The 11,679-nt window shown below is 50.9% G+C and overlaps 1 protein-coding gene across 1 annotated transcript in view; it reads left to right on the top strand.

The window, feature by feature from the left end:
• Kcnb1 (potassium voltage-gated channel subfamily B member 1) overlaps positions 1-11,027 on the top strand; it is a 90,567-nt gene extending 79,540 nt beyond the window's left edge. Inside the window, exon 2 of the mRNA XM_085696999.2 lies at positions 705-11,027. Within this exon, the coding sequence (XP_085553125.2) occupies positions 705-2,711 (2,007 nt within the window). The 3' untranslated portion in view covers positions 2,712-11,027. The remainder of the gene's footprint in view (positions 1-704) is intronic.
• The last annotated feature ends 652 nt before the right edge of the window (positions 11,028-11,679 follow it).

Genomic DNA, 11,679 nt, shown 5'->3' on the forward strand with positions numbered 1-11,679 from the left:
AATAACACTTAATGGGCTGACGTTAGTGCAGTGAGATAGGGCTGTGCTTGCTGGTATTCCCATCATCCCAGGACTTGGGAGGCAGAGACGGGAATGCCGGAAGGGAGAAGCCCCAGTAACAAGGTAACAAGTGGGACCCTGTCTGCAAAAACAAACAACAATGAGGTAAGACATAGAAAGTGCTTGGCTCAGTACTCAGCCCTGGGCACCGGCACTGTACCCCAGAACTATGCCCACAGTCACCCTCAGCCCCCTGACATTCTTGTAAATCGCACGGCATTGAGAGGCAGCCGTACATGTCCAGGCTGCTCCCACTGCAAAGCTGCATGGTTTGCAACACGGTGCGCCAGCCAACACTTTGACTCTCCGAGTTTTTACCTTGAAATTGTTTTCATCTTCTAGCCTCAGTTTTCACATCTATGTCATAAATGGGTTTGCAGAACTTGTCTTTTTAAAGTCGGTCAACCACGAAGTAACTGGCGAGACATGGAGATGCCCTCGAATGCTGCAGTGACCATGTATGAAGGTCATGCTTTGCTGGGCACTGACTGAGCCCTCCCCTCTCCTTACTGGGAGTTGCTGGGTGCTGACCGAGCCCCCTCCTCCCCTCCTCTCTCTTCCCCTCCCCTCTCCTCCCCTCCCCTCCCCTCCTCTCCTCTCAGGGAGTTGCTGGGTGCTGACCAAGCCCTCTCTTCTCCCTGCAGATCCTGGCCATCATCTCCATCATGTTCATCGTCCTCTCCACCATTGCCCTGTCTCTCAACACACTGCCCGAGCTACAGAGCCTGGACGAGTTTGGCCAGAGCACAGATAACCCACAGCTGGCGCACGTGGAAGCGGTGTGCATTGCGTGGTTCACCATGGAGTACTTGCTGAGGTTCCTGTCCTCGCCCAAGAAATGGAAGTTTTTTAAGGGCCCTCTCAATGCCATTGACTTACTGGCCATCCTGCCCTACTATGTCACCATCTTCCTCACGGAATCCAACAAGAGCGTGCTGCAGTTCCAGAATGTGCGCCGTGTGGTCCAGATCTTCCGCATCATGCGCATCCTTCGCATCCTGAAGCTGGCCCGCCACTCCACCGGCCTCCAGTCCCTGGGTTTCACACTGCGCAGGAGCTACAACGAGCTGGGCTTGCTCATCCTCTTTCTCGCCATGGGCATCATGATCTTCTCCAGCCTGGTCTTTTTTGCCGAGAAGGATGAGGATGACACCAAGTTCAAAAGCATCCCTGCCTCTTTCTGGTGGGCCACTATCACCATGACAACCGTTGGGTATGGAGACATCTACCCTAAGACTCTCCTGGGGAAAATCGTGGGCGGCCTCTGCTGCATTGCTGGGGTCCTGGTGATCGCCCTTCCCATTCCCATTATCGTCAATAACTTCTCGGAATTCTACAAGGAGCAGAAGCGGCAGGAGAAAGCCATCAAGCGGAGAGAGGCTCTGGAGAGGGCCAAGAGGAATGGCAGCATCGTGTCCATGAACATGAAGGATGCCTTCGCCCGGAGCATCGAGATGATGGACATCGTGGTCGAGAAAAACGGAGAGAGCATGGCTAAGAAGGATAAAGTGCAGGATAACCATCTGTCTCCCAACAAGTGGAAATGGACCAAGCGGGCACTGTCTGAGACCAGCTCAAGCAGGTCCTTTGAAGCCAAGGAGCAGGGGTCCCCTGAGAAGGCCAGGTCGTCTTCTAGTCCTCAGCACCTCAATGTTCAGCAGTTGGAAGACATGTACAATAAGATGGCCAAGACGCAGTCCCAACCCATCCTCAATACCAAGGAGATGGCACCGCAGAGTATGCCAAAGGAAGAGCTGGAGATGGAAAGCATGCCCAGCCCCGTGGCCCCTCTGCCCACACGCACAGAAGGCGTCATCGACATGCGGAGCATGTCCAGCATAGACAGCTTCATCAGCTGCGCTACGGACTTCCCTGAAGCCACCAGATTCTCCCACAGTCCTCTGGCGTCCCTCCCCAGCAAGGCTGGGGGCAGCACAGTTCCAGAGGGAGGCTGGCGGGGGGCTCTGGGTGCCAGTGGTGGGAGACTCATGGAGGCCAACCCCACTCCTGAGGCCGGCCGCTCTGGCTTCTTCGTGGAGAGCCCCAGGAGTTCTATGAAGACCAACAACCCCATGAAGCTCCGAGCGCTCAAGGTCAACTTCATGGAGGGCGATCCCAGCCCGCTGCTGCCCTCTCTGGGGATGTACCACGATCCTCTTAGGAACAGAGGGGGTGCAGCGGCTGCGGTCGCAGGACTGGAGTGCGCCTCACTCTTAGACAAGCCTGTGCTGAGCCCAGAGTCCTCCATCTACACCACAGCAAGTGCCAGGACACCCCCTCTCTCCCCCGAGAAACACACAGCAATAGCATTCAACTTTGAGGCGGGCGTCCACCAGTACATAGACACGGACACAGATGATGAGGGGCAGCCGCTCTACAGCGTGGACTCCAGTCCTCCCAAGAGTATCCACGGGAGCACCAGCCCCAAGTTCAGCATCGGAGCTAGAACGGAGAAGAATCATTTTGAAAGCTCCCCCTTGCCCACCTCCCCTAAGTTCCTAAGGCCAAACTGTGTCTACTCCTCAGAAGGGTTGACTGGGAAAGGCCCCGGAGCTCAAGAGAAGTGCAAGCTGGAGAACCACACCTCCCCCGACGTGCACATGCTGCCTGGGGGAGGAGCACATGGGAGCACTCGGGATCAGAGCATCTGAGCTGCCCACCACAGAGGGGAGTTTGCAGGAGAAATCAAGGAAGGGGGATGCTTGGCTTGCTGCCGCTGAGTTCTACATAACCTCGGAGACACAAGCCCCCCCTCCCCCCGCAGAGCTCCAACAACAGGAGAGACCCTGAGAGCCATGACAGGTCTATGGGACACATAACCAGCCAAGCCATGGGGACCATACCTCCTAACAGCACCTTCCCGAGATGGAATGAGCAGAGCTCACAGCCACTAAGACCTAGCCTGGGCCATCCACTTCCTAGTTCCCTCTTGAGGCTCTCCCAACCTCTGAGTGCGCCATTGCCATCTCTGAATGAGGACATCGGAGCAAGGGACTGCTAGCGGAAGAGAGGGTTGACCAAGTAGTACTGGGTGTTGCCCAGCCACCTCCAAGAACATCTGCCCTCCGTGGCAAGATCGTGCTGTTAGAAGGGTCCAGGGGACACTTTGATCATGAGGAATTCTCTGCTCCATCGGCCATGGTCCCGGCGCATAACCCGTAACCAGGCAAGCGGCTTGAATGAGTCAGTATTCTGTGGTGCCCAGGGCTTTATTCTAGGACGCTGTCAGGGTGAGCTGACAGTCCGGACGCCATTCTTTCTGCCCACCTGGCGACCGAGGAAGGGTTCAGACAGTTGGCATGCAGCCAGGGGGATAAACCAGACCACCGCTTTTAGGGCCGTCACAGCAACGAGCGTTCCAGACAGCACTAGCCTGAACTCAAAAGATAGGTGAGCGTCAAATATGCAAACAAGATAGATTATTCAAAGAGACTGTGTGGCTGAAGAACCGCATTAAAATATAATAAATTTCATTTTCTACATGAAAAAAAGAAAAGAAAAAACAAAGCCCTCCCTGAACTGCCCTGTGCAGGCTTCTGACGACTTTTCGTTGTGGCGGGAAACATAGGAACATACATACCATGAGAGAAGTTCTTTTTTTGTTTTGTTTTGTTTTTGTTCTTTTGTTTGTTTCCTGTGGTATTCAAACTAAAAAAATAATAATAAGTTAATAAAAAGCACTTTATGTTTTTCTAATCTAGGTTCTACCAGGGACAGTGTCAAGATCTTGCACTTTAAACCAAGCACTATTTCCCATGGGCCGCATGGTGGCCCTGCACTTGGGGTGTTACTCGTGCCCCTTTCTGGCCACACTGGGTCTCACTGTCACCGCATTAGAGTCCGGGGCTCCTCCATGGCCCCTCAGGATCACCCCTCATCCCTCATGGGTCAGAAGGGGTCCTCAGCCCTCAGGGCAGGGCTCTCTTAAAATCCCGTGTGAAAGAGACACACGTGTCTCAGAAGGGCGCAGCAACTGGGGGTTGGGTATTGTACTGTTCTTTCTTGTCAACCAGCCATTGTGTGTTCTGTGTCCCTGTCTGTCCTGGAAGCCCGATGCTCCTTCCCGCAGCCATCTAGGCAGACGGCACAGCCAAAAGCAATAAGTACCCGTGTGTATCCCTAGAGGTTCTGACGTACTTCCTGGTGTCAGTCTTCCTGTCCTAGCGTGTTGGCCTGGCGTTGTCCTGCCTGCTTCTAACCCAGTGGCACGGTGTTGTTGGCCCTTCCTTGGTGACACCAGTCTGCACGATGCTGTAGCTATGGCCTGTCTATCAGTAAAGGTGGTGTTATTGGCCAGCCTGTTGGCAGTACATGGGGCAATGTGATTTTCTTACTATGGTGGTAGTGGATAATGTCCCAAAGGCTGTAGTGTCCTCCTTTCTGTCCTCAGAGCAGTGACAGGCGTGTGTCTTCCTGATGGAGCAATGACATGATATTGATCACCTGTCCTCAGTATAATTTATGGCTGGTCTGCCCAACAGTTCAATGGCATGATCCACCCATCAGCACACTTCCATCCCAATGTTCAGCCTCCTGTTCCCATGGCTGAGGTCAGGCCACCTGTCCCAGGTAGAACGCTCCAGGGTTATTACATCAACCTTAAACAAAGTGTCTTCTACAGTTTGTGACAGTTCTCAGCATCTCCGGGGACCAGGGTGTTCTCCCTCCGGAGGGTGCATTTGCTGTGGTTGGAGAAGACTGAGACATCTGCTGTCTCGCAGGCCTCGGAGCTTTCTCAAAATGGTTGTGAAGGGGTAGCCAGTGAAGGTCACCCTGTCCAGCAGTGCCCTGGAGGCAGGAAGCAGGGGGGACTCCAGAGCCCCCTGCTGAGCTCGGCCTGGTGCTGGGGGGCTGTTGCTGTGACCACGGTCCTTTCTGCTCACCATCTCCCACGCCTTTGTTTTTTCACCGCCCTAGATGTCACCCAGCAGCACAAATGTGAAAATTCAGGGAAAACAAAACAAATGCTTTTTGATAAAAAGTAAATAGTTGTGATTTCCGATTCAGATATTTTTAGAGCTATCTGTAAAAACTCCTACTGATGATAGAGTCTATTTTACATATCAGGAAGTAAACATGTCTTAACATAGCCATATATAGCCAGAAGGAAGTTACCGCCCCCTTCTTCAAATCAAGGCATTTCATTTGTTGGTTAAGCCGAAGGCAGGTGTACAGAAGAGAAATGACTTCTTTCTTTTTAAGAAATACTTGGTGCGACTTCTCCTTGTAACCAAAGGCCCCTTCTGCCTTGTGTCATGCAGGACCTGGCTGTCCCTTCCTCCTGCCTTTTGTCTGACCTTAAAGTAGCATTTTACAGAGTCAATGAAGGACGAATTCAGAGTACCCTTTCCCAGCTGAATAAACAGAGTCCGACCGAGTTCGTATAGAAATTCATCAACTCAGAGTAAACTATGCGTAAACGTTTTCTGCTTTGTTTTGGGTTTTGCTGGTTTGTTTTGTTGTTGTTTTTGTTTCTGTTCTTCCCCACTTATATGTGCGTGTGCCGTGGGAATACAGCTTTTCCTCCACATGTGACTCGAGTTAGTACTGTAAATTTTCCTACCAGCCCTCCACCTTCTAAAAAGGAACAGAGTTTCATTCCACACACACCCAACATGGGTACCTGCGTTTACATGCACTGGGGAAGCTGGAGAAGGGTCACCAAGATGAAGCTGAATCTGACAGATGGTTCTCAGTCATGAAAAGGGAAGCCAAGGTGTGGAGACAGAGGCGAGGCCCCTGAGCTTGGTGGTCCATTTCTGCCTGTCCTGAGTCAACCGGAACAGAAGGAAGTGAGATACCCTGAATAACATCGAGGGCTGGAGGTGGAGATTCAGTTATGGTTCAGTTATGAAACCAACAGGACTGTCAAGAACCCAGTCGAACTCGAGCTCCAGCATCCATTCCATCATCAGAAAAGGCATCGGGCATCTGTGTGCACCCATCCATCATGCCGGGAAAGCCTGACCCATGGGAGAGGGGAGGACAGATCAGTGCTCTCACCCTTCCATCATTGGATGCCCCCAAAACAACAGGTCTCAGGCTGCGGAAATCTCTCCTCCATCTTAAGCACATTGAGAGGAGAAAGAGAGAAAGAGGAGATGTTGGTCATCGAAGAAAGAGGAACTACCCAAATCATGAGGAAGCCATCCTTGACCCACTCTGCTCGCCCCCAACAGTTGAGCCTTGTCTTCTGGTCCACCTCCTCTGTATTCCATAGCTGCAGCCTCATCTCGGCCCCTTCTCCTGAGAAGGAAGGAAAAAAACCACACAAGACACAATAGCATCCTCGTCTATACAACTGTAACGTACTGGCGACTTTTGTAATTATTATGCGTTTGTCTGACTCTGGTCATGGCTGGAATGTCTAGTCCATGAGCAAGGGCATATTTAAAATTCATCCCAGACAAGGGTCCCTAAAGCCAGGTTTCTCTATATAGCTTGATAGAAAGATAGATATAGATAAAGAAATATCTCTCCTTTCCCTATTTCTCTGCCAACTTTTCTCAAGTAAAGAAACCGCAGGTTACGCTAAATCAAAGATTGCACAGGAGAGCTTCTAGAACATGTTCCTTCGGAGATGTGCTTTGTGCTTGTGTAGCTGAGAAGTTGGCAGAAGAAAGAAGGGGACTCCCAGGTCCCCAGAAGGACATTAGAACCCTCCAGCCCCAGGCATTTCCTAACCTATTATTGTTTATATGACAATACTCCAATGCTTTCATGTCACCAGGCCAGGGCCACCCAAACCAGCCCCGGGCACACCTGGAAATAAGAGTTACCTCTGCATTTTCTGTTGCCATTTTTTCTGGCTCTAGACGCATCTATATCCTAGGACGTCCACACATCTCAGAATAGTCTATTTTTTTGTTCAGATAAAAAATATATATATAATATGTATTTTTAGTATATTTATAATAGGACAATTTAGTCTAATTTCTTTTGTAACAGTAATATCTTGGGGGTTTTATCGTTGCTCATTTGCATAGCTGGTCTTTTCTGCTCCCCATTATTCCTTCCCACTGTCCTTTGGGCTGTTTTTTTCTTTTCTTCTGTTGGATTCTCATTGTCTGGAGGTGAGGAAAGACTTGGGTTTGACATCCTAGAAGACTGAGTTCCTGGCCCTGAGGGGTGGGGGGAATCTGTGTTTTTCCTCATCAGGTCTGTGTCCCCCTGAGTTCCTGGCCCCCCAGGGGTGGCCATTTTGTCTTTCTTCATCAGGTCTGTGTCCCCCTGGCTGTCACTCTTAAGAATCCAGGTGTTCAGGAGCAAGCCAGGTGAAGCAGAGGTGTAGTTGGGACCTGGGTTGCCGGGAGCTCAGGCCCTACCCTCCCAGGATCTTAAAAGGACCGAGCTTTCTGGTTCCCCAAAATACTGGAACCAAAACCCTCCTGCAAGCAAACTTGCTTCCGAGCAATCGCTGAGCTCAGGAACACACCTGAGTCCCTCTTGGCCAGACTGCCCCCCTGTCCAGCATTCTGCTTCCCAGGGCCACCAGCTGGATCCAGGGACCAGAGCATTGTGCAGGCTCTGGCAAACCTCAGAGGAATGTGCTGCATCTCCGATCCATTTCTCACAGTCTCACCAAAAACCAGTGACCAGACAGCCTTTTAGCCAAAAACTGAGGCGTGACAGCCCAACGCTGCGATCGTCCTGCCCAGTCCTTCTCAGCAGCACCAAGGGTGAAATTTGGGGCAAGGGCCTCAGTGTTTTTCCAGCTTCCGCTTTTCCAGGCCTCTAGTCCTTGGTCAGTTCCAAACATTCATATGCGAGGAGATTTTGAGCCTGGGGGCAGGTGATGGGCAGACACCACGTGGAATCAAGGGGTTCTTCCATCAGTCACCTACATGGGACAGCAAAGAAAGCCAACCAGACTGCCTCCCATGCTCAACAGGTCACCTGCCTGCCTTAGCTTCACAAGCATCAGAGATTTGGGTCGAGCCAGGACCTTCTCCATCTCAAACAGTGATGATGTCCCCAACTGAAAGAACCCCAAGAGGATGCTAACCCAAACACAATTCATTATCCTGGTGGTTGGATTTTCTTTTCTTCCCTTTGGTTTTGTTCTGTTTTGTGGTGTTTGGAATCTAACTAGGGCCTGGGCTGTGTCGCACAAGCGCCTGACCCCTGAGCTATATCCAGTTCCTGAATGTATTATTTTGGAATGTGATTCTAATCAGTTTCCCCATCCCTAAAATTCCTGGTAGTCTGATTTGTTCCAGAGTCAAATAAAACAGACAAGATTTTGTGTTTGTGCATGTGTGTGTGTGTGTGTGTGTGTGCATGTGTGTGTGTATGTGTGTAACTTTTGCATAAGAACAAAATTAAAAAGTACTGTCCTGTTATTTCCCAGGTTTCCTACCTGGATAAGTAAACATTGGCTGTCTTCTCAAGAAAGAGGGGGTATGCTCTGATCTTCTTTCCTTGCTGTAGAATTTCTCTAGAAATTTCCAAACGGCAATTTGAATGGAATTTGGAAGGGACTGTTAGTCAAGTGATCCCTCCTCTCCACATCTAGCCCTACCTCTGCCCCCTCAGCCAAGGTCCTGAAGAAATCTAAAAGCTAGCAGGAGAGCTTGGGCAGGGAGCTGGCCCAAGAGAGTAGCCACCTAATGTGAGTTGGTCAGTTTCCACTCAAAGCCAGTAAACCCTTTCTCATTAGTTAGCTAATCTGCTCATGGAATGCAGTGCATGGTGGGTAAGGAGCTCCTGACTACCCACTGTATTGCAGGTGTTCACAGGGAGTCTGGTAATACACAAATGGGCCCTGGCATAATCACAAAATTGAACTGGAAACTCAAAGCAATTCTTTCTTGGTTGTTGTGTGTGTTGCTGTCCATGGCCTTATATGCACATATCGGTATCTGATAGGTGTCTTGAACATTCTGGGCCCAGGTTCAGGCCACATAGACAAGGTCTTGGAGCACAGCTAGTGGGACCTAAGGTTATAGGATCAGGGCCATCCTAGGAGGCACCAAAACAAGAAGGTTGCAGCAGGGGACTCAACTCACAAGCCTGACCTGTCAATCATTCACCCAACCCTTTCCCGGTGGCCTAACAAGGACCACTTGGAGATGAGATGCATGCTGCCCTTTCCCTGGCCAGCAGAGCGTCAGTCCACAAAGTCCTACCTGCGGTTGGTCACCGCATGGTGCTTCAGCCTCTTCCCCTAGATCCTGTGCCCACCAAAAAGACGCAGTGATCACCCCACAAGCCAGCCACCCACTGCCCAGACAATCCCAAAAGACGCCATTCCAAAAAGGGCTTTTTGTTTCCCTGTTAAATAAAATGTTGAACCTAGTCAAGATTTTCAAAGATCTCTACTCACAAAATAAATTCAGAAAAAAATAAAAAAGACTGAGGTAGCCGTAATTTCCGCTTTCAAGAAACAAAGCTCCAGCTGCTTCCAAGAAGAGAGGCTGCTCCCCACATCCATCCCCAAAGGACTTGCCTCCTGCCATTCACCTTCACTCAGTACAGAGCTGATGAGCTCTTCCTCGCTGGGCATGATGGGTATGGAGGAGGTGGCATGTGAACTTCCGAGGGAGTCCAAGTCCAGTTGGTCTCAGTGGTTTTGAAAGGCAAGGTAGACCAGTAGACCGAGGTTGGCTGAATCACTTTCTCCTAAAACTGAATTGAACAGAAACCAGTTTCCAAAATCTCAACCCACAGAGATGTTGCCCAAGACACTCAGCTGCAGTTACAGTGCAGTTGGGGGGAACGTAGGGAATCCCCAATTCTGTCCCACTTAGATGTGCTCCAAGCCACACACAGCTCACACACTTCCTGCCTCCCTAAGCAAAGCTCTGGGTAGACAGAGCTAGACCCAACTGCACAGCTCCCAGCCTCTGGGCTTCCCCGGGGTTTGAGACTTCTGTGACCAGCGGGCATTCACGAGCCAGATTTAACTTCAGGGAGTACAGGGCAGCTATCCTTTTTCTAGGTCCACTCGGTTTGGGTCTAAGCTAAAGGTCAGGGAGCCCACCTTTCTACACCAGAAGCTTGTGGCACACAATGATCATCTGGCTTGTGTTTTGGGGACCGTGGGAGCGGGAAGTGGATGGGGGCGTAGTAAAAAGGAGCCTCACCTGGCTTGGGGGTTGCTAACTGGGGAGGAAAGAATGGGAGTCCCTTTCTCTCTGCACTGCCCCTGCTGATCCCGTGTCTTCTATGACTGTCTGGAGTCACAGTAATGCTTACATTTGATGTTGGTAGCCTCGAACTGATAGGGACCTGGTCTACTCAGAGCCTCTTGCCCTGAGGCCGGCCAGCACCTGCTGCCTTCCTGCTTGTTCTACTTCAGTTCACAGGGAGGTCCCACAGAGACCACAGTGGACATCCAGTAGTTCAAGCCAAGGGTCCAAGGTAGAGGTGGTCTGGGACTTGGCGAGGGCAGGAAGATGGGAGCCAGTGTCTGTAACCGGATCTCATTTCCTGAGTTGTAAGAACCAAGAACCAATGGTCTCTCCTTTTAACTGAGCCCCAAAGGCTCGCTTACATTGACAAGCATGCCAATCCCATCAGCTCAGACCCTCTGCCCCTCCCAGGACCCTATAGCGTAAGGCTGGGGTTCTTCTGCCAGCAAAGCCATTCTGATTGCCCCACCCTCCAAGGGGGCCAAGCCAATCATATTAGCCATATTCCACCAGGGTCCTCAGCCACCTTTCTTCCTGTTGTGTTCATGGGTCCTGTTGAACCTTCACCAGTGGAAGGCTCTAGTCCTTCCTGTACATGTGACAATGCGCATTGGTGTGCATGTGCTCATACATGCACATGAGTGTGCACACAAGAAAACCAACCAAACCCCAGTGTTGTCTTCTGCATGTGGTGAGATGGACTTGTGACCCTTGTGTGACCGCCAGCTGCTGTCCTGTCTTGTAAAAAAAAAACGTTCACATGTTTAAGAATTTCCAAGCAAATGGTCCCTTAATGAAGTCTGCAGCGTTCAATAAAAGATCCGGAGAAAACAAGCCTGGTGGTGTTTTGGCTTATTCGTGGGAGAGGGAGGAGGTTTGGGTGTAAGAAAGACTGAGGGTTTGAGGACCTGGAAGGTCCATGCTGGGAGCTTCACTTCCCCTGGGAGAAAGTGCACGAAAATGCATCCGGCTTATCACCCGCAGTACACAAGCTCTTGGACTGTACCCGTGAATCAAAACCCAGAGCCACGTGGCTCACACATCTGCTCTACCTAGGTACCTTTTTCCCATAAAAATGCTTTCCCATAGATCAGGCAAGGTGGTGCGTGTCTGTCACCCAGTACTCCTGGGAGTGGAAGCCAGAGTTTCAGAGCTCCAGGCAACTGCGCCCCAGGAGACAGACCCAAAACAAAGCAAAAGCCAAAGATGGTAGCAGCTTTAACCCCCAGGGCCAAGAGGGTGACAGATGTGCAAAGCCACCTGGATTCCAGGAATAAGGGAAACCGGTGGGCGTGGTCATCTGGAGGATACATCCAGGTGCTATCATCTCCAGCTGGTTCTTATCTCCTAGGGACGTAGGATAGCCAAGCCACATCTTACAAGAACCAGAAATAGGGAGCTGGCAAAACGCTGCCAAGCCTGGTGGCCGGGGTTTGACCACTAGGCCCACATGGTGGAAGGAGAGAAACGGCTCCTCAAGTTGTCT

Source organism: Myodes glareolus, chromosome 10 (genome assembly GCF_982192425.1).
Source record: "Myodes glareolus chromosome 10, mMyoGla1.1, whole genome shotgun sequence".
Taxonomy (NCBI): Eukaryota; Metazoa; Chordata; class Mammalia; order Rodentia; family Cricetidae; genus Myodes; species Myodes glareolus.